The sequence below is a fragment of the Erythrolamprus reginae genome, chromosome 6, assembly GCF_031021105.1.
Source record: "Erythrolamprus reginae isolate rEryReg1 chromosome 6, rEryReg1.hap1, whole genome shotgun sequence".
Taxonomy (NCBI): Eukaryota; Metazoa; Chordata; class Lepidosauria; order Squamata; family Dipsadidae; genus Erythrolamprus; species Erythrolamprus reginae.
In genome coordinates, this window is record NC_091955.1 from 53,840,768 (window position 1) to 53,860,401 (window position 19,634).

General features: G+C 35.6%; 1 protein-coding gene across 1 annotated transcript in view; it reads left to right on the forward strand.

Annotated features, from left to right (window-relative positions):
* ALX1 (ALX homeobox 1) overlaps positions 1-18,872 on the forward strand; it is a 35,800-nt gene extending 16,928 nt beyond the window's left edge. The window contains exons 3-4 of the mRNA XM_070754771.1: positions 7,690-7,818; positions 18,238-18,872. Of these exons, the coding sequence (XP_070610872.1) occupies positions 7,690-7,818; positions 18,238-18,552 (444 nt within the window). The 3' untranslated portion in view covers positions 18,553-18,872. The remainder of the gene's footprint in view (positions 1-7,689; positions 7,819-18,237) is intronic.
* The last annotated feature ends 762 nt before the right edge of the window (positions 18,873-19,634 follow it).

Genomic DNA, 19,634 nt, shown 5'->3' on the forward strand with positions numbered 1-19,634 from the left:
GCTTCATTGCTGTTCTGTACAGGTAGTCCTCAGCTTATGACCATTCATTTAAAAACTGTTTGAAGTTACAGTGATGTTGAAAAAAGTAACTTATAACTCACCTCAAAGTTAGATTGTTGCATCATCCCCTGAAGTCATGAGAATGCAATTTAAGTATTTGGCAATTGGTTTGTATTTATGATAGTTTCAGCAACTTACGGTCATGTGTTTAGAATTGACAACCTTTCCAGATAGCTTCCAACAAGCAAAATCAACAGGGGAAGCCAGATTCATTCAATGACCACATAAGTCATTCAACAACCATAAAATTAACTTTAGCTAAATGGGCAGCAAATAAATGTAATCAATTAATCAATCAATAATTCACTTAATGATTGTGATAAAAATAGTCCTAAAACTGGATCTGATCACTTCAGTACAGTGGTACCTCTATTTACGAACTTAATTCGTTCTGTGACCAGGTTCTTAAGTAGAAAAGTTTGTAAGAAGCAATTTTTTCCATAGGAATCAATGTAAAAGCAAATAATGTTTGCGATTGGGAAAAAAAATCTTGAACACCTGGTTCTTCTCTAGAAAAGTTTGTAAGTAGAGACATTTGTAGGTAGAGGTACCACTGTACAGTGGTACCTCAAGATACGAACCCCTCGTCTTACGAACAACTCGTGATACGAACCCGGGGTTCAGAAAAATTTTGCCTCTTCTTACGAACTTTTTTCGAGTTACAAACTGGCATTTGGAGACTGCTGGGAAGCCGTGCGGCTGTTTTAAAAGGTGACAGCCGGGCGGCGGGGCTTCCCAGCAGCCTCCCGAACGCCGGTTCATAACTTGAAAAAAGTTCGTAAGAAGAGGCAAAATTTTTCTGAACCCCGGGTTTGGTTCGGGAGGTTGCTGGGAAGCCCCCCAGCCCGGCTGTCACCTTTTAAAACAGCCGTGCGGCTTCCCAGCAGTCTCTGAATGCCGAACACGGAAGTTCGGGTATGGCGTTCGGCTTCGAGAAGCTGCTGGGAAGCCGCGCGGCTGTTTTAAAAGGTGACAGCCGGCCTGGGGGGCTTCCCAGCAACCTCCCGGACCCTGAACTTTTGCCGAACTTCCGGGTTCGGGAGGTTGCTGGGAAGCCCCCCAGGCCGGCTGTCACCTTTTAAAACAGCTGTGCGGCTTCCCAGCAGTCTCCGAACGCCGAACGCGGAAGTTCGGGTTTGGCGTTTGGCTTCGGGAAGCTGCTGGGAAGCCACGCGGCTGTTTTTAAAGGTGACAGCCGGCCTGGGGGGCTTCCCAGCAACCTCCCGAACCCCAAACTTTTGCCGAACTTACGGGTTCGGGGTTCGGGAGGTTGCTGGGAAGTCCCCCAGGCCGGCTGTTACCTTTTAAAACAGCCGCGCGGCTTCCCAGCAGTCGCTGAATGCCGAACGCGGAAGTTTGGGTTTGGCGTTCGGCATCGGGAAGCTGCTGGGAAGCCGCGTGGCTGTTTTTAAAGGTGACAGCCGGCCTGGGGGGCTTCCCAGCAACCTCCCGAACCCCAAACTTTTGCCGAACTTCCGGGTTCGGGGTTCGGGAGGTTGCTGGGAAGCCCCCCAGGCCGGCTGTCACCTTTTAAAACAGCCCCGCGGCTTCCCAGCTGTCTCCCGAAGCCGAACGCCAAAGCCAAACTTCCGCGTTCGGCTTCAGGAGACAGCTGGGAAGCCGCGCGGCTGTTTTAAAAGGTCGCAGCCGGCCTGGGGGGCTTCCCAGCACCCCCCCGAACCGAACCCGGGGTTCAGAAAAATTTTGCCTCTTCTTACGAACTTTGTTCGAGTTACGAACCGGCGTTCGGGAGGCTTCTGGGAAGCCCCGCCGCCTGGCTCTCACCTTTTAAAACAGCCGCACGGCTTCCCAGCAGTCTCCGAATGCTGGTTCGTAACTCGAAAAAAGTTCGTAAGAAGAGGCAAAATTTTTCTGAACCCCGGGTTCGTATCACGAGTTGTTCGTAAGACGAGGGGTTCGTATCTTCAGGTACCACTGTACAGTTTAAAATGCTGTATCTAATACAAGATATCATTTCATTTTTATTGTCTTTCAATCTGTTGGAAAAAATGTACTCCATTTCCAGCCTGAACAAATAGCAATGTTGACAGTATTTATATATGTAAATGACTGAACCAATACTGGAGTACACCATTCTGGTGCCAATTTAGAAATTTCTGGCAAAACCTATTTTCCTTTCAGTTTTATAAAACTGGAACTATAATTTGTTAAGCATTTTCTGGAATAATAAGAGACTATTCCAATAAGCTTTTTTCCTATTAAACTATATGATTTTGGATTAAAATTAACTACTGAAAATGCTTGAAATTCTGTTTGGAGTGGCTTATTAAAACTGAATTTATTCACCTCTCAGCATTTCTGCTTATTATCCATAAGAAATCCTGAGACTGTTTCCCCAATATCATATATATAGTCAAGTTTTTCTTATTTCAAATAATCATAATTTGGTAGTATTCATTCATTTCTTGCTTTTTTCTTTTTAATCTCCTGAAAGAGTATTCAACTCATGAAAATATTGGTAAAGTTCAGTAGTCCTTCAAGACTGAATATTATCTAAAGCTCCTAGAAATCACTGGAAGTGAGATATTTACTTCAACAATTGTGAGAGGCTATTACTTAATTTCCTTTTTTAAATTTTTAAAAAAGTTTTTATTATTTTATTTTATTGGATTCACAAGATAAATTAATTAAAAGACTTTATTGTTGTCTACTAATCAATAAAACAAATGCATTTGAAATAAAAACTAGCATGGGTAAATGGAACTTTAATTTTAAATCGGAGATAAAAATTTTAAATCGGAGATAACCCTGGCAACATCTTATAAAGAAAATGTAATCAAAATGTTCTAAAGGTGGCATATCATGCCTATCAAATTAGCAAAAATTAACAAAAAACTATCACCTCTTTGTTGGAAGTGCCAAAAAGATCATGTATCATACTACTATATATGGTGGCAATGTGAAAAACCTCAGCTTTTCTGGAAAGAAATTGGGAAATGGATTGATGAAATTTTAGAGGTTAATCTAGAAAAAATGCCACAATGTTTTTATTAGGTATTGTTCGCCAACATTTAAATAAAAATTACATATACTTGATCATTCACATTACCACTGCAGCAAGACTAGCCTTTGCCCAAACTTGGAAAAAAGAAGAAATCCCACAAGATGAATTAGTACTAGGAAAAATCATGCAATGTGCAGAAATGTCCAAACTGACCCTAGAAATAAAAGGTAACGAGGAGTCACAATTTTATGATTGTTGGAATTTATTCTATTACTGGCTTGAAAATAGAAACAAAATTCGCTAAGTATACCATAAATCATCTAACTATGTAAAAAAATTACACCTGGGAAAGCTTATTGGATTATATAAGATAAAGTTATGAATTATTAAGTAAGACTACTATTTGTATCTCAGGCTACACACATTTTTGCTTCTATTGTTTGTAAACCTTATAAGTTATATAGAATTTCGAAGTTAGCCACAACCTGGCTAAGGAGAATATACGTAGTTCAGAATAATATACAGACTTCTTGTGCACACACACATATTTTATTATGTGTTTTGTTTTGTTTTCAATTGATGTATTATTTTCTTTTTTTTCTTTTTAGTATTGTCTTTATTATTGTTCTTTTCTGTATTTTTGTATTTATAATTGTAAATACTTAATTTCCAAGGCATAAAGAATGGAAGTAAAACTACGGTTGCTCTTCTTTGTATATCCATGTCCATATTAAAATGGCAACTACTTGTTTTGTGACTCTCATTCCTGGCATTTATTTGGAGAAAATTTTTAAAAACCCCTATTTTAAATAATTGTTTGATGTCTTATTGCAATATCATAGTTAGATACCAACCATTAGTGGTTCACCACAGCTATTGATATACATAAAGTGTATCTTTTCTGTGGGTGGCCCTGGGTAGCACCCCACCTCCCCACTGCTGCTTATTCCATCCATTTGTATTCTCTGACTGGGCAGGTAAAGGAAATAGAAATAGTATATTTCCAGTAGTTCCATTGGGGAATAAAGATCTACAAATTGTTTGTACTAAATATTAATAAGGCTCATATTTCAAAAAAGAAGTTTAGAGGGAATAGAGTACCCTAAGTCCAGTGATGGGCTCCTATGGATACGGTCTGGTACGCAGTACTGGTAGAAAAGTTTTGGTCAGATAAACAGTACCGGTAGAAAAATTTAGATCCCCCCCCCCCTTTTTCCCCCCTTTCTCTGCTCTGGGTATATTTTTCCTATCGCAATAAATGAGGTTGAATGTGTATAATTTGAGAAGAGCTATGAGTGCATATAAATATACAGTTTATATAGTAGATAATGTATATTTTTGTGTGCTTGTGTGTAATATGTATGTATATATATATGGCATATATACATGGAATTAAATGTATATTTTGGATGTTCAGTAATAGTAAATAGGGAAATTGTATCTCTTTGAGGCAAGGAGAGGCCAGGCACCTTAACCCAAACCCTTAACATGAGTGACATCAAGTTGGCCACCTTTAAGCCAGTCACGTGACCCAGGGTCACATGATCATCAAGCCACCCCCACCTGGTCATATGGCCAGCAAGCCACACCCACAAAATAAGCCACACCCACATTGTAGTAGTAAAATAATTGTAGCCCTTCACTGCCTAAGTCTGATAATTGTAGTTCATTTGACAGATTCAGCTTGATTAAAGTGTGCAGACATGCAGGATATTTTCTTCCAACAGTAACCCTGTACAATATTAATGGAAGTTGGCTGCACTGGTTTGTGCTGAATGTATCATCACACCAGGGGTTAGGGTTCCCATTACTGCTGCTACAGGTGTGCTGCACACACAGATTCAGGTCTCTTGTGTGTGCACATGTGCGTCCTAATGTATCTTTGTTTCTGTGCATGCGCAGGAAGCAAAAACCTTATGAGGGGATGCGTGTGTGACATTTTGGTGGGTTTTTTTTTACTTCTGTGCATGCATAGAAACAAAAAATTGCCAAAATCTCACATATGCCCACATCCCTTCATGAGATTTTGCTTCCTGCACATGTGCAGAAGCAAAAACCTGCTGGGACGCATGCACATAAGAGACCCAAAGCTGCGTGTGCAACACAGCGATCGCTACCGGTGCCCCATCCTTTACCATACTGGTAGCAACCCACTACTGCATCACACATATAATATTAAAGTGACAATCAAAATGATAGTCCTTGAATTAGAGGGCTATGATTTAAGGTTTGGACTGCACAATTATTTATGGTATGATAAAGTTCAAGTTAATGTTTTTGCTAATCATGCCATACTAAGAGTTTGGAATAAATATAAAACAAGGTTCTGTATGAAGTTGCCTCTTTGGGTGTCCCCTCCGGAAGCTTTTTTTTTAAAGAAAAGCAATGGCGGCAAAGCCAGACTAGTAGACATATGGTAAAATATTATCTTTCAGCTCTGGTGATCCTAACTAAAGTCAAGAGAAGAACTTGAATCAGAAGGTTATGTTTGCCATTGGTTTATTTATTAATAATTGAAAGATCAATTTAAATCAAATAAAACGTTTTAGGGAAATCTTGGTTTTGTTAAAAATTAATTGGAAATCTTACTGTGTGTAGTGTTGAGCATATTATTGCTAAGATTTATAAAATGTTATTGAAATTGAATTTGGAAAGTGGACATGTAAAACACTGTATGATTTAATGAGCAAGGAATTTTGGATACAATGTAATGTTTGAACAGTGGGGAAATATATAGACAAAGGTTTAAAATTTACACTAAATTATAATTTAAAACAAGATCTTTATAAGTTATTGTATCGCTGGTTTTTAACACTAGACACATTATCTAGAATGTGTAAAGGTATTTCAAATGAATGTTGGAAGTGTAAAACCAAAGAAGGAATTTTTTATCATTTATGATGGACATGGGATAAAGCACAGAAATTTTAGAGTAAGGTACATATTATAATACAAAAAAATTCTTAAAACAAAAATAAAAATGAAACCAGAAACTTTTCTTTTGGGTTTAATGAAAAAAGACGGAGAAAAAAACAATTGGAACTTTGATTTTATATATGTTGATAGAAGGAAAACTATTGTACGTACAAAAATGGAAGGACATTTTGATTCCCATCATGGACAAATGGCTACAGAAGCAGACAGAGTTGGTAGAAATGGTTTAAATTGACTGTTTTGGTTAAAGAAAAGAACATAAGTACTGTATCTTTGTTTTCACATGAAGACCATTTCTGAACTTTGTGCCTGACATGGAAAAAAACTAAACTTTGATTTTGGGTTTTACAAATTAATTGATACATTTTTATAGAAATGAATAATTTATATTATTATGGAAAAACAAAAAGTTGGGGTTTAATGTTAATGCTTTATTTTACTGCAACGGAGGGAGTTGGAAGTCAATGTTTCTTCTTTTCTTTTCCCCAGTTCCGCCTCCCTTTTTTCTCCCTCACTGTGTCTTCCTTGGTTTGCTTTTATATTTTCTACTTTATCTTATAATCTAATAAGAAATGTTTAAACTAAAATTGACTATCAAAGTTTGAATCTGAAAGAGGGAAAAGAAAATGAAGTCAGCATCAGTAGCTAAGCCGGTCTTAATCTTTTCTTTGGAATTAATCACCTAATATGACAAAGGACTTCTACTCTCCTCCCCCCCCCACCTCTTTTCTGTTTTTGTTTCATTTTCCAGGATTGGCATCTTTCTCTTGGTAGATCAACTTTTAGTATTTATTTATTCATTTAATTGGATTTGTATGCCACCCCTCTCCGAGGACTCAGGGTGGCTCACAACATATATAAAGAGACAATAGTAAAATCAATCCAATTAATACATAAAAACAATCCTTAAAAATATACTTTAAAAACTTCCATTACCATTCATTCAACAATTGTATTAAAAACATTCATTGGTCAGGGGGAAGATCTAGTAACCCCAGTCCTGGTGACAAAGATGAGAATTTAGGCTCTTTTGGAAGGCAAGGAGGGTGTATATTTTCTAATCACTAAAATATTACTGTGCAAGATTATTATGGAAACATTCTATCTCCCATTTTGAATTTAGCTTTTACAGATAACTAAAAGTTTAGAGATGGTAATGATGGAATAAATAGATTGGGATAAATATTTCCACTGCTATTTAGTAACAGATATTGCAAGTCAGATTATATATAGATAATATATATCTATTATTCCAGAGGACAGTATCTTCTCATGATATTTCTAACGTGTGTTAAAACAGGAATTTTCTTTGAAGAATCAGAAGGAATCCTATGGCTATGATCACTATCTTACTTAAAGACAATTCAAGCAAAACTACTTCCAGGACTAGCACAGGGGGCTGTGGTCTAGAAAGTAGTGGGTGCACTAAGAAACCCTACCTTTACCTATTACATTTTAATACACTTTTATTGATTGAAATTAAAATGCAATGCAGTTCATATTACTATTTGATTATAACATAACACTTTATCTCTTTGTCAATTAATATTTACGATGTGGGCACAATTTTTCCAGGTGCCTGGGGGGATGCATGCAGGACATTCAAGGGTCAGATACAATTCTTAGACTGAAGTAATTTATCAATGATCTATGGGCTGGCAAAACAATTAAGAGGGAGGGCAGAAGAAATGGTCCTTTGGATAAACTAACAATTTTCTTATTTGAAATAGGTTTGGTTCCAAAACCGAAGAGCAAAATGGAGAAAGAGAGAACGCTATGGGCAAATCCAACAAGCAAAAAGTCATTTTGCTGCCACATATGATATATCTGTTTTACCACGGACTGATAGCTACCCCCAGGTATTAAATATTGACTATTTATTGTTTAGTTTCTTTTCTCAACAAGACAAAAATGTATAATTAGTATTTATTTATAACTCTCACACACACACCCATACACACACACATGCCAAGTAAATTCATTTTTCCCTACATTATTTGCATCTAAATTGGGGATTCGGTATGCTATATGGAACATTTGTCTGGAACTATATCATTCTGAGTGAAGAATCAAAACTCTCAGAAAACCTCCTCCGTCTCCTCTGGAACTGAGATGCAGGTAGCAGAATTAAGCCGGGGACCCTTACTCAGGGGAAAGATGGCAGTTCCTTCAGTTGTGAGAAGTTTCAGCACCATAATGTCTGTGTCCCAGTAGATGTGGTTTAGCTATGATGTATGAAAGACAATTTAAGTAGAAGTCAAGATGAAATCCATAAACTCATGAAGCCATAATTTTTTTTAACCAAATTACTATACATTTTGTTCTTTCAATACAATGCAGTTGTTAATTATTTTTTAAAAAATCTGCCCTTGTATAGCATGATAGGACAATGCTTGAGGACTCCTTTTTTTGGCAATCTATAACCTGCTCGAACAAGAATTTTGTAAAAACAGTAACGAAGCCAACCATCTGTTTTCTTTTTATTCCATTCTGTGAATTGTTAATTATATAATTTTATTTTCTTTCAGACACACTTTGGAGAATTTTTTCTCCCCTTTGCCTTCCATAAATGTCAAGAAGCATTGTAATAAAAAAAAACCCTGAAGTGTTTACAGAGATAAATAATTAGCTGTTGGAATATTTTAGGAAAATTTCTTTAAACTCTTTCCAAAGTCCCAAAGCTGGCTTCCTAGCAAAATGTCAGGCATTGACCTTTTGTCTGGAAATTGTACTTCTTTTTTCTGTTTTGACAATCTGGTGGAATCTTGTACATGATTTAGAGTCATCTCACATATTATAAAACCAGCTGTAATTATGCTAATATAATAGCTTTAATTTGTCAATATTGTGTCCAAATAAAACTAACATAGATGCTTTAGCATTTTAATTTCTCTGGAAGTAGGAAAAGCATGGGATGAACTTTCAAGTAAAACTATTTAGAATGGAGATTTCAATACAAAAAGTTAAAACAATTGTCCATGTTGTTTTTATTATATCAAAGATTTATTTCTTGACTAGGTATGGTTAGAGAGCGAATTTATTGATTTTATAATATGTCTGCTGCAGTCTTCCTCACAATGGTGCCTACCAACTCTCTGCAGTCTTCCTCACAATGGTGCCTATCATCTCTCATCATTGTGATGATTGGAGCATGTAAAAGTTATAACATAAAACCAGTGCTTGCACATTCTAAATTAGAAAGGGGAACTAGAAAATCTGAGTGACTATACAGATAATTCATGCATATGTAACTCTTTATTTCCTGTGATTTTAATAAATATATAGAGCGAAATCTTCAATGGTTATACAGAGTAAAGGCTATTTATGAGTCATGAGCCATTTTCAGTATTTTATTTATATAGGCTAATAATCTACTTCATTCATGAATGACTTTAAACAGTGTACATTCCAGCGGAGTAGAAATATTAAAGCAATAAATAATACAGTACCAAAGCAAACAAATAACAATAATGTGCACTTCCATCATATTATGTAATATTACTCATGCCAACATTACAATTCTAAAGGAGTATCTGCAATTTGAATGAGAAAAAAAAGTCAAGATGGTATTCTGTGATTGAGATGTATTTAAAACGACAGGGCTTTGATTGTGCACCCCCACATATGCCCCTGCAATCATTTAATGGTGGTAGTGGGGGAAATCCTTAAAGGCTTTCTGGAATAGCCTGGTCAGAGCTTTGCAGTGGAACCTAGTGAATAACTTCTTCAGGAGAGGCATTATTGGTGTCCTTTGGATGTTAGGTGAAGTTACTTGTCTTTTTCTTTAATTGCAATGTGCTTGAATATTAGTAGTTTGGATTGGTAGTTAGGCTGTTGGTCTGAGTTCAGAGCTTGGCAATTTGGTTGCAAATGTTTCATCACCATTTGAAGAGACGTTGTCAGTGTGTTTTGAGTTGTTTTGAATTTTCCTTTAGTTTCATCACACCCAAGTTTTGGTTTATTATTACGAATAAATCAAAAACAGCAACTTAAAGATAATTGATATCAGTTGCTAAATAATTTTAAAAAATAGCTTGGGTTACTAAATTTGTGTTTTAAACTCTGATTCTTGGTTCCTATAAAATTGCAGGCCAGAAGTCAAGGAAAGTGAAATTAAATATAAAAATAATGAGCAGTTTCTTTCAAGATAACAGGTACAGTGTGGATAGATGAAGAAGACAGGAAGACATAGAGGCAATGGTTGAAGTGGGTTCAGTTGTGGATGTGGGAGTAATTGGGGTGGTAATGGTGACAGAGACAAAATAGAATATCACAGAGCACACAATTCCAAATGATCAGATCAAGAGTCTTGTTTTTTAGCATTTTTAGGAAAAAAACTAGGGGTAAAGATGGATTTATTTACATTGAGAAAAAAATAACTGTGAAAAACAATGCAGGTCCTTTCTCTTTTTGTACTTGTCTAGGAATCCTCATAAAGTGCAAATTTGAGAGTCAGATTTTATTCTAAATCTCTGAAAGAGGAACAGATTGATAGGAGGTATTGCTTAACCTTAACTCTTAAAAGCCAAGAATGCAAATAAAGGCATAGAGATATAATACATTCAGAAGACTTTTTTTTAAAAACCCTTTCTTGTATGAGGGTGGTCCTCCAAAGCAGATACTTAAATAGCTGCTGTTTCTGAAAAAGAAAACTGCTAGAGTCCTCCTTTCTTTAAAAAAACCTCCAAACCTGTGTATACTTCACAGGTTGACTATGTGTGGCATAGAATAAAAGATTTAGTATGAACAATAAGAACACACCTGTGATTCAAGTTTAATATCATGTATTCTAGCATGCCATGGTCAGATGATTTACTCTCCTGACTCTTGAAATGGTTCAATATATGATTCTAGGAGAGGCCCATTTCTTAGATTTATTTACATGGCAAGGGAAGACAGAACAAATGTACTGTGACATATAGTAATTATTTTAAGAAAACTAAGTGAACTTGACCATGGAATTCATTAGGTCAGCTGCTATCTTTCAGTGCAATCACAACTCACATGTAGAAAAAAGTCCAAATAATAATCACAATGTGAATAAAGAAAAAGAGGACTGCTTCATGCAAAAATATTGCTTTTGTTTGTGCAGTAGAGTTCCCTGCTTGCCTTTTAGATGTGTTGTTACTGCATCTCCCAGAAATTCAAGTCATCCTGATTGGCAAGTCAATCAGTCTTGCCATGTAAAGAAATCTAAGTCATACTTCCAATCAGGGAAGCATGTGGCAGAGTAACTTTTTACTGAAGACTTTCTCTCATGCTTTGATCCTCTCACCTAATATGAAGGAAGCCAGGAGGCCATCTTTTCACAACCCTTGGAATTATTAATACCTTTAGCACCAAAGTTATAGAAGACATGGAGTTTTTTTGCAGTGTGTATGTAGATGTGATATTTACTCTTCATGTATAGCGTGGGAGATTTAATTGACTGGTTGAAGTTAACTCCAAACAGGACTGGGTTTTTTAGGGCTAACTAACTTTTGAGTTAGTTGAAGTTTTGGCTTAAGTTCCAAGTTATGATGCTTTAAATCTGATACCCTTCTAACTTTTATCATTATCAGTATAAAATAGTAATCAATTTGATTAAGGAACAAATATTGACATTCAATAATAAATTACTGAGGTTTATTTTTAAGGTTTTAAGATTAAATTTATAAAATAATTGATATTTTATTTATATAATATAAATATAAATAAATATAAATTATATAAATATAATATAAATAATTCATAAATATTTTACAATGAACACCAAACATGAAATTATAAAATTGGAAAAAAATAAAGAGAATCTACTAGTTCAACGTACAGTCAATAACTAACCATCAGAACATTACATTAAATTGGATTGGGATGGTATTTGGACCATTCCAATCTAACATAATGTTGCTTATAGCTTTTTATTTTCTATAGGACTTAAGATGGTTATTGTTTTTTTTATTTAGATTTCGATATTAGATGGCATGATATACCTTTTCCTTCTTCTGTCATTTAATTTGAAGTTCTTGAAATATGTCTAGAATCTCATAGTTTCTAGTGCATCTATTACTTGTAGTCAGCGGTGGGCTATGAGCCGGAATGCTAAATTGTGCCGCTGCTGCTCGTAAGTTCTTGCAGGACCAGCGCGATTTTGCTGCTGCACCTGTGGAGGTAGCAAAATCGCGCACAGAGCCACAGGTAAAACCTCATCGAAACATGGGTGCAATTTTGTTACCTCCACAGGTGCAGCAGCAAAATCACACTGGTCTCAGAAGAACTTATGAGCGGTGGTGGCGAGCACAATTTAGCGTTCCGGCTCATAGCCCACCACTGCTTGTAGTTATATATTTCACTTTCCTTTTAGGTGTTCTTCAAACTTACATTGTTGCATACAGGTATGGTGAAAAAATTAAACAGTCCAGAAATCCCTTGGAAGGCAGGACTTGGTATTTCTATCTAGCAAATAGTGGGGGCTGCTATCTCAAAGGTGCTTTATAAGAAGGCAACTTGACTGGGTTTTTTTCCCCATGAAGAAGAAGAAGAAGAAAACGTTTTGTTTCTCATCCAAGAAGTTTTGTCAGTTGAGCTTTTTGGATGAGAAGCAAATATTTTCCTTCTTCTTCCTCAAGGAAAAAAATAAAACCAATCCAGTTGCCCTTTGAAAAAGCACCCTTGAGACAACCATGACTTCTCCATAGACAGTGAGGCTGCTAGTTAATTAAAGAATATTTGAAATTAATTCATAATCTGCATTTGTGTGGTTGAAACCAAGTACATTTAAATACAAATGTGAATGTATATTTATTGGTATCTCTTTAAGATTGTAAAGGACATAGCCTTTAGTTTGATTTTTTTGAAGCAGGGTAATATAGTAGAGCTAAAATAACTTCAAATTATATATCTTCTGCCAGGTGCCATAGATTTAAAGTTATCTTTACATATTAATTGGCTAAAATTGTAATTGATTCACAATTGAGTTAAACTGCTAAAATCTTACAGATCCTATGTAGCATACTCAGATATAAACACACACATGCCTAAACACACTAATGATACTTTGGTGATTTCTTGTTAACCACAAGAGAAAAACTTAAAATATTTGTGATGTAACAGAAACCAGAGGTGAGATCTATGTGTAGGCTTATTCAGAAACTCCCTGAATTACCTTTTATATACTGCACAGATCACAGAAAATTTAAACAAGAATAATTATATTTACATTCAAGCACTGTTTTCTTTCCTTCCCATGTACCAAAGTTTTCTACTTATTGTAAAGTATTTTATTTATTTTGAATTCCAATATACATTTTAGGTTTAGAATTTTGTTTTACAATACTTATACTATATAACTTGCTAAGTAATGAGTCTTCAGCATGTATTCTTTTATTTAAAGAAGTGGAACGGATACCACTCACTGTACCATAACTTTTAAGATTCAACTAGATTCATGAGCCATGCAGTAAATGTTGTGTTGTGCTGGTATTATCCAATTTATATTCTCTTCACTAAGAAAACATTTCACAGTTGTTTGCCAGCTTTATAAATTCTTAAAGTCTTTGTCTGACATAAAATTTGTGGTTAAATTTTCAGGTTTCACAGCAAATTAAAATTATAAGTGTACAATCAGTTTGCAATAAAACATGGAAAACATTTGCCACTTGCCCTTAAACCATATGTTGCAAGAGGGATTATCAGCTCTGTATCCGTAACCTGTAAATAAGAAGATAAAAACCATGACAAGTTAATGCAATGTAAAGAGGAACAAAGAAAAAGAAAAAAAAGAAAAAAAATGCAAAGGAAGAAAAAAGTTGAAGAAAAATAGAATGAAATAAAAAAAGTATAAAGAAGTGGCAATGGATATTCTTCACAGTAGCTATAAATACAAATATATTTCAGCTCCTCTCTCTAAAGTTACATCATAGTACTATACTTTCTATAATCCTATGTAATAATCAAACCCATAATCACAAATTCACATTTTTCATTTTTATGTAAAATGTCCATAAGAGCCAATCATCAATAGATATTCTTTAATCAAAGGAATTTATCAAAATCTAGCAGTTTCACCAACTATTCTTCCTTAGTGGAAAGTATCAAATGTTTCGGTTTCTGTGCATATAATAATCTTGCAATAGTAATCACATATTGAAATAATCTCCCATGGCTTTTTAAAACTGTGTTTAAAAGGGTTGAAATTTACATTATGTTATAGGGATGTCAAACTCATGCATAACTTTAGCCCCCTTCACTAAACTGGATGTGGGCATGGTCAGTGCATTTCACATCCGGCCTGCAGGTCACAAGTTTGACATCCCTATGTTATCATCTCAAAGACAATTTTTATATTCAAAAAGTTTTATTAGTATGACACCATAAAAATTATGCAGAATGCACTTTAAATGTATGTTGGAAATGTGAACAACACGAAGGGACATTTTATCATACTTGTGTCAACTCGTGAAGCATTCCTGAACTGCTCTTGAGTTGCTATGGGCAGGGGCATGGAGAACCGAGCATCCATAGCTGCAGCGAGGGAATCGCATTTCAATCAAAACAAAAGCACATTCCAGTCATCTCTATGAAGGCTATCTGCATGGATATCCACAGTGGCCAGTGGGAGAGACTCTGCAACCCGCGAAATTGCTTTGTTGAATAATGAGATTGATGACACACCTTGGTGGGAGAGTGGAAACAGGATCAGAGCCGGGGCATGAATTAAGTGAGGACCGAGTTGGAATGTGCTTGGAACGTGCCAACATGAAGCTCCTACTAAATAACTGGATTTATCAAAGTTCATGATTTGATTAGGGCATCGGTTGGAACCCTGACAACTTGATAGACAACTTGATAGACAACTTGATAGACAACTTGATAGACAACTTGATAGACATATAAAAAGAGGTTTTAAAAATTCATTCAAATGAATATTTTAATACAGAGTCAATATTCAATTGACTCTGAGTCAATATTCAATTGAAACCAGAACATTTTCTTTTGGTGTTAATGGATAACCAGTTAAGAGAAGTCATGGAAGATTATTTCAATATATGATTATTAGTGTTAAGTTAGATTTATATTCACAGAAATGGAAAGATTTGATACTATTTACTATGGAGAAATGCTGATGAAACTGACACTTTGCTGAAACAGATACCGTAAATTGATTTCTTTGATTTGAATAAGACATAGGCTGGTTTTTGTCATGAATTCGGTTTTTGTAAATTTCCCATGTATTTTTAACACCCTTTTAATGTTCTTTGGGAGTTCATATACACACCTTGATAAAATATTAGATCAAATGGGAAATGGCAAAGCCAAAATCCATTAGATGTTAAGAAAGTTTGGATTGCACTCTAAGCTAAAAATTGCTACCTTTGCTAAAGCAAAAAGGAACTTAGTTATGGTATTTAGAGTTTGCTAGCCACTTGTGTGTAAATTGATTTGCATGGTTTAATTAGAACGGGATGTTGCAAGCAAAATTCTTGCTCTTTTTTTTTCTGTGCCAATTTTCTGAAAAGACTAACCCAATTTTGGGTTATGCTGACATTAATAATTATTTGTTTAATGAAAATCTAAGATAATTATTGACATAACCGTTGCCATGTGGGATGTTATATATTGATTTTGAACAAAATTAAATTGAAACCTAATTGTGACAAAATGTTGTCTCCCCCCCAAAAAAGGATGAAGACTTAGACTTTAATAGAATTTTTGAGCTATTTGGAATCATAACTTTATGAATTTAATTACTGTAAATATTATCAATATCCTAAAATATATTAACATTAGAAGTGTTTGTGGTTCTGCTTTGATTTAAATATGTCCAGCAAATAAGCACACACAGTTGGCAGCATTTGACCTTGGGGATGTGTTGACAGATATGAGTGGGTCTGGGATGGGAATGCTTGTTTGTGACATCCAGGGGACAAGTGGGGCAGCATACCTTTAGCCACATTAATATAATCCTAAATGTGGCCCAACCATGGGTTAGTAAGTTGTTTTTTTGAGATGATATGGTGATCTCTTAGCAACCATAAAAGTGGTCCTTGCTAGACATAAGGAATGCCAGTGTGACTTCTCTGACATTCCAGAAGTGCTCCATTGGATGTTGGAACATCTGTACAAGAGGATTTTTGAGGAATGAAATATATGGAAAGAGGGAAGGATGCTAAGAATCATGTGAGTAAGGAGTGCTTTGTATTCTCATTCTTGCCATTCAAATGTTGCTATGAATCAATCAGAAAACAGAACAGACCTTAGACATCCGCAAATGTACAACCACATGTACAACTACTTTTGTAGCCCTTGCTGGGATTTTCTTTTTATTCCTACAACTTCTGTGCATGTACAGTTTTATATGTACAGAAGACATTCTCAAACAGAATGCAATCCTATTTCCAATTTATTCACTTAGTCATCTAAGAATTTGATAGGGAAGATTAGGACAACAAAAATTGACTTTTCCTCAGTTACTTTGGTTCCAGTTTGCAATTGTTTGATACTATTTCCTTAAACAAAGGTTTCCAAGCATGGCACTATTTCCCCACCATAACTGAAAAGAATCTATCCTTTTGTTGTCAGACAATAGTAGTTGATATTCTGATTCTGTCTTTGGTTCTGATCTAAGGTCAGAGGACAGGGTTAAATTCTCCCTACATATTGAAGTTTAGTTTTATAGATTGCTTCCATTTCAGCATTGATTTTCAGAGTAGTTGTACATGTTTGCTGCTGTATACAAAGCTAATTTCAAACTAAAGAATGAATCTACAGCTGTGCACAAACGTCTCCTACAAATGTTTTACACTTTCCAAAGGAAGAAGAATTAAGTGATCATTGATTGCATTTCTCCAGGGAAAGAAGAAATTTTCCAAAATATTTTTTGAGAGTGACACCTATCGTATCCAAAGGCACTACAAATAGTAACTGTTGGCTATCAGGCCATTATTAGATCTATTTGGAGTATATGGCAGTCATTCTTCATAGTGTAGGGCAGTAATGATGAACCTTTTTTTTGCTTGGGTGCCAAAAGTGTGTGTGTGTTTGCCCAAAAGCCTGAGGAGGGTATCCATAATGCAATCCTCTCCTCCCCATGCATGCATGCACAGCCCCCCTCACTTCTCCCCGCACATGTGCACATAGCTCACTGAAGCCTCCAAACTTCTGGTAGGCCTATTGGACTGTTTTTCATCCTCCTCAGGCTTTTGGAAAGCCTCCAGAACCTGTGAAAGGCGAACAACAGGCCTCTTGCATCTGTTTTTCACCATCCACAGACTCGGGAGGTTTTCCTGAACCCTGAGTAGGGTAAAAATGGCTTCCTTTGCCCTCTGGAATGCCAAAAATCAGCTGGCCAGTGCACATGCATGCTGGAGCTGACAGGGCAACACCTTGCATGCCATCAGATATAGCTCCCCATGCTGCCTGTGACACTCGTGCTATAGGTTTGCCATCACGGGTGTAGGGGGGAAAACTCTCTCAAATTTATGCCATCTTCCAGTGGCTAATGAAAAATTTCAGAAGGCATCACTGAGTTGTCCTATCAATAGGAAATAAATGTATCAATAGTTGTGAACAGCTAACAAAATAAATAAAAGTTCTAAGTGTACCAGATACAACTTTTTTTTAAAGGTTGAAGTGAAATGCATAGGCATCCTACTTTTTCATTAAATATATAACTTTCATTTTTGTATAAATCAGACTTTTTAAACTCTGGTTTACCAGAATTATCCAGAAAATATTTCATTATATGCATGCATTTTTGCAGGAAAACCATCATGTATGTATCAACCTTCTTGCAGAAATGGAGCACAACGGTGCTCATGACATTGACTGAAAGTTTCTGTTAAAACTCTACCTCGATCTATTGTGGACTGTAAGCAAGATATTGATTTCCTCAGAAAACAGAACCCCTAATTTTAAAGGCAATAAAACAAGTGCTTCTACATTCCATGAATGGCTATGAAGTACTGGTATTTTATCAAACTTATTAATGTTACATTCACTCTTGAATTTTACTTTGGGGAAGATGGTTATGACCAAACATGGCCAAAGCTATTTTTTAGCCTGAGGCAAGTCAGCAAATAATACTCAATTCCCTAGTGAAAGACAGAATATCCAAGTTCAGTTTTGTTACTGTGTTAACTGCTTCAAAATATTATAATTCTCATTTGAATTTCTATTTTTCATTTGCATATTATCTTATTGCTAGCTGTATTGACAATAGATTTAATGAAAAATGAAACTAGAGGAAGAAAAAGATGTTTGAAATATACATTTAATCTCATCTTGTTTATATGTTCCAGATTCAGAATAATTTATGGGCAGGAAATGCAGCTAGCAGTTCGGTGACTTCCTGCATGCTTCCACGGGATACTTCCTCTTGTATGACCCCTTATTCCCACTCTCCTCGGACAGATTCTGGGTATTCTGGCTTTTCAAATCATCAGAGCCAATTCAGCCATGTTCCCCTTAATAACTTCTTTACTGACTCTTTACTTTCTGGAACTAATGGACATGCATTTGAAACCAAGCCAGAATTTGAACGGAGGTCTTCCAGTATTGCAGTTTTACGAATGAAAGCTAAGGAACATACTGCTAATATTTCCTGGGCTATGTAATATAACAGAATCTCTTTTCATTTCAAGGTCAGACATAAAAAAGCTCTTCTCCTCCATCACCATTCTTGTTTCTATAATTAAAGGACTCAACAATAAGCTGCTGTGTGAAGAATTGCTAGTGATCAGGATGTACAAAGAAGCCTGCTTGAATAAATACCCAATATGCTATTTAGCATTTAAGCATCAATGTATATGAATGGAACCACCACATGCCAATCTCCAAAAGCCCTTTTAAAATAGCCAAATATGTTTTGTTGTACCAGTTGATGAAATATAATTGTAAAATCTGCAAAAAAATAATAATAAACCTATTAAACAAGTATGTGTGCTACATATTGTTTGATATCAGTGCAATATCAAGATAGATGACTTATTCATCAGCAGAGCTAACAGAGAAAATGTGTTTGTTACAACAAATGTTTAGAAAAGTTGGGCATTTATTTATTTGATAATATGTCATTCTTAAAAACTATTTCCCATGAACATGATGAGCTTTTATGGAATCTTAGAAGCTGTCTGCTTTACAATGTACACAATTTCAGGATTGTTGGTATATAGTAGAAAAACACCACTAAGGCAATTTCTTACCCTTTCTTCAAATTTGCCATCTTGTTCTTTCAGTTAAGCTAATTGTGCCCCTTAACAGCTACAACTTATAATATCAATTCCTTATTTGCTATAAAAAGTCTACATTTGCTGCATGACATTAAGAATGTTTGTGCACCACCACACAACAGGTAAATAAAAATAGATCTGCATGAAATGCTTCACATAAACCATAACTACATATAAAGGAAATATATCAAACTACATGGTAGGTATAATTTCGCCTATGAACATATGTAAAATATGCAACAAAATGTTTCAGCAAAAGGAATTGTGTATTTGGCTGCCTTGCCAGGCAGCCATGCTTTCTTTTAGGATATCCAGGTTGCTTCCTCTATCTAACAGCAAGGGCCCCCAGCGGCACAAACTATGCCCTGCAAATTGTTTTTTATATGGCTCATCTTCATGATGCTTCTTTTGTTTCATCTCTACTAAACGGGTGAGGTATTTGCTTATTTGGAGGCCTTGATATGATA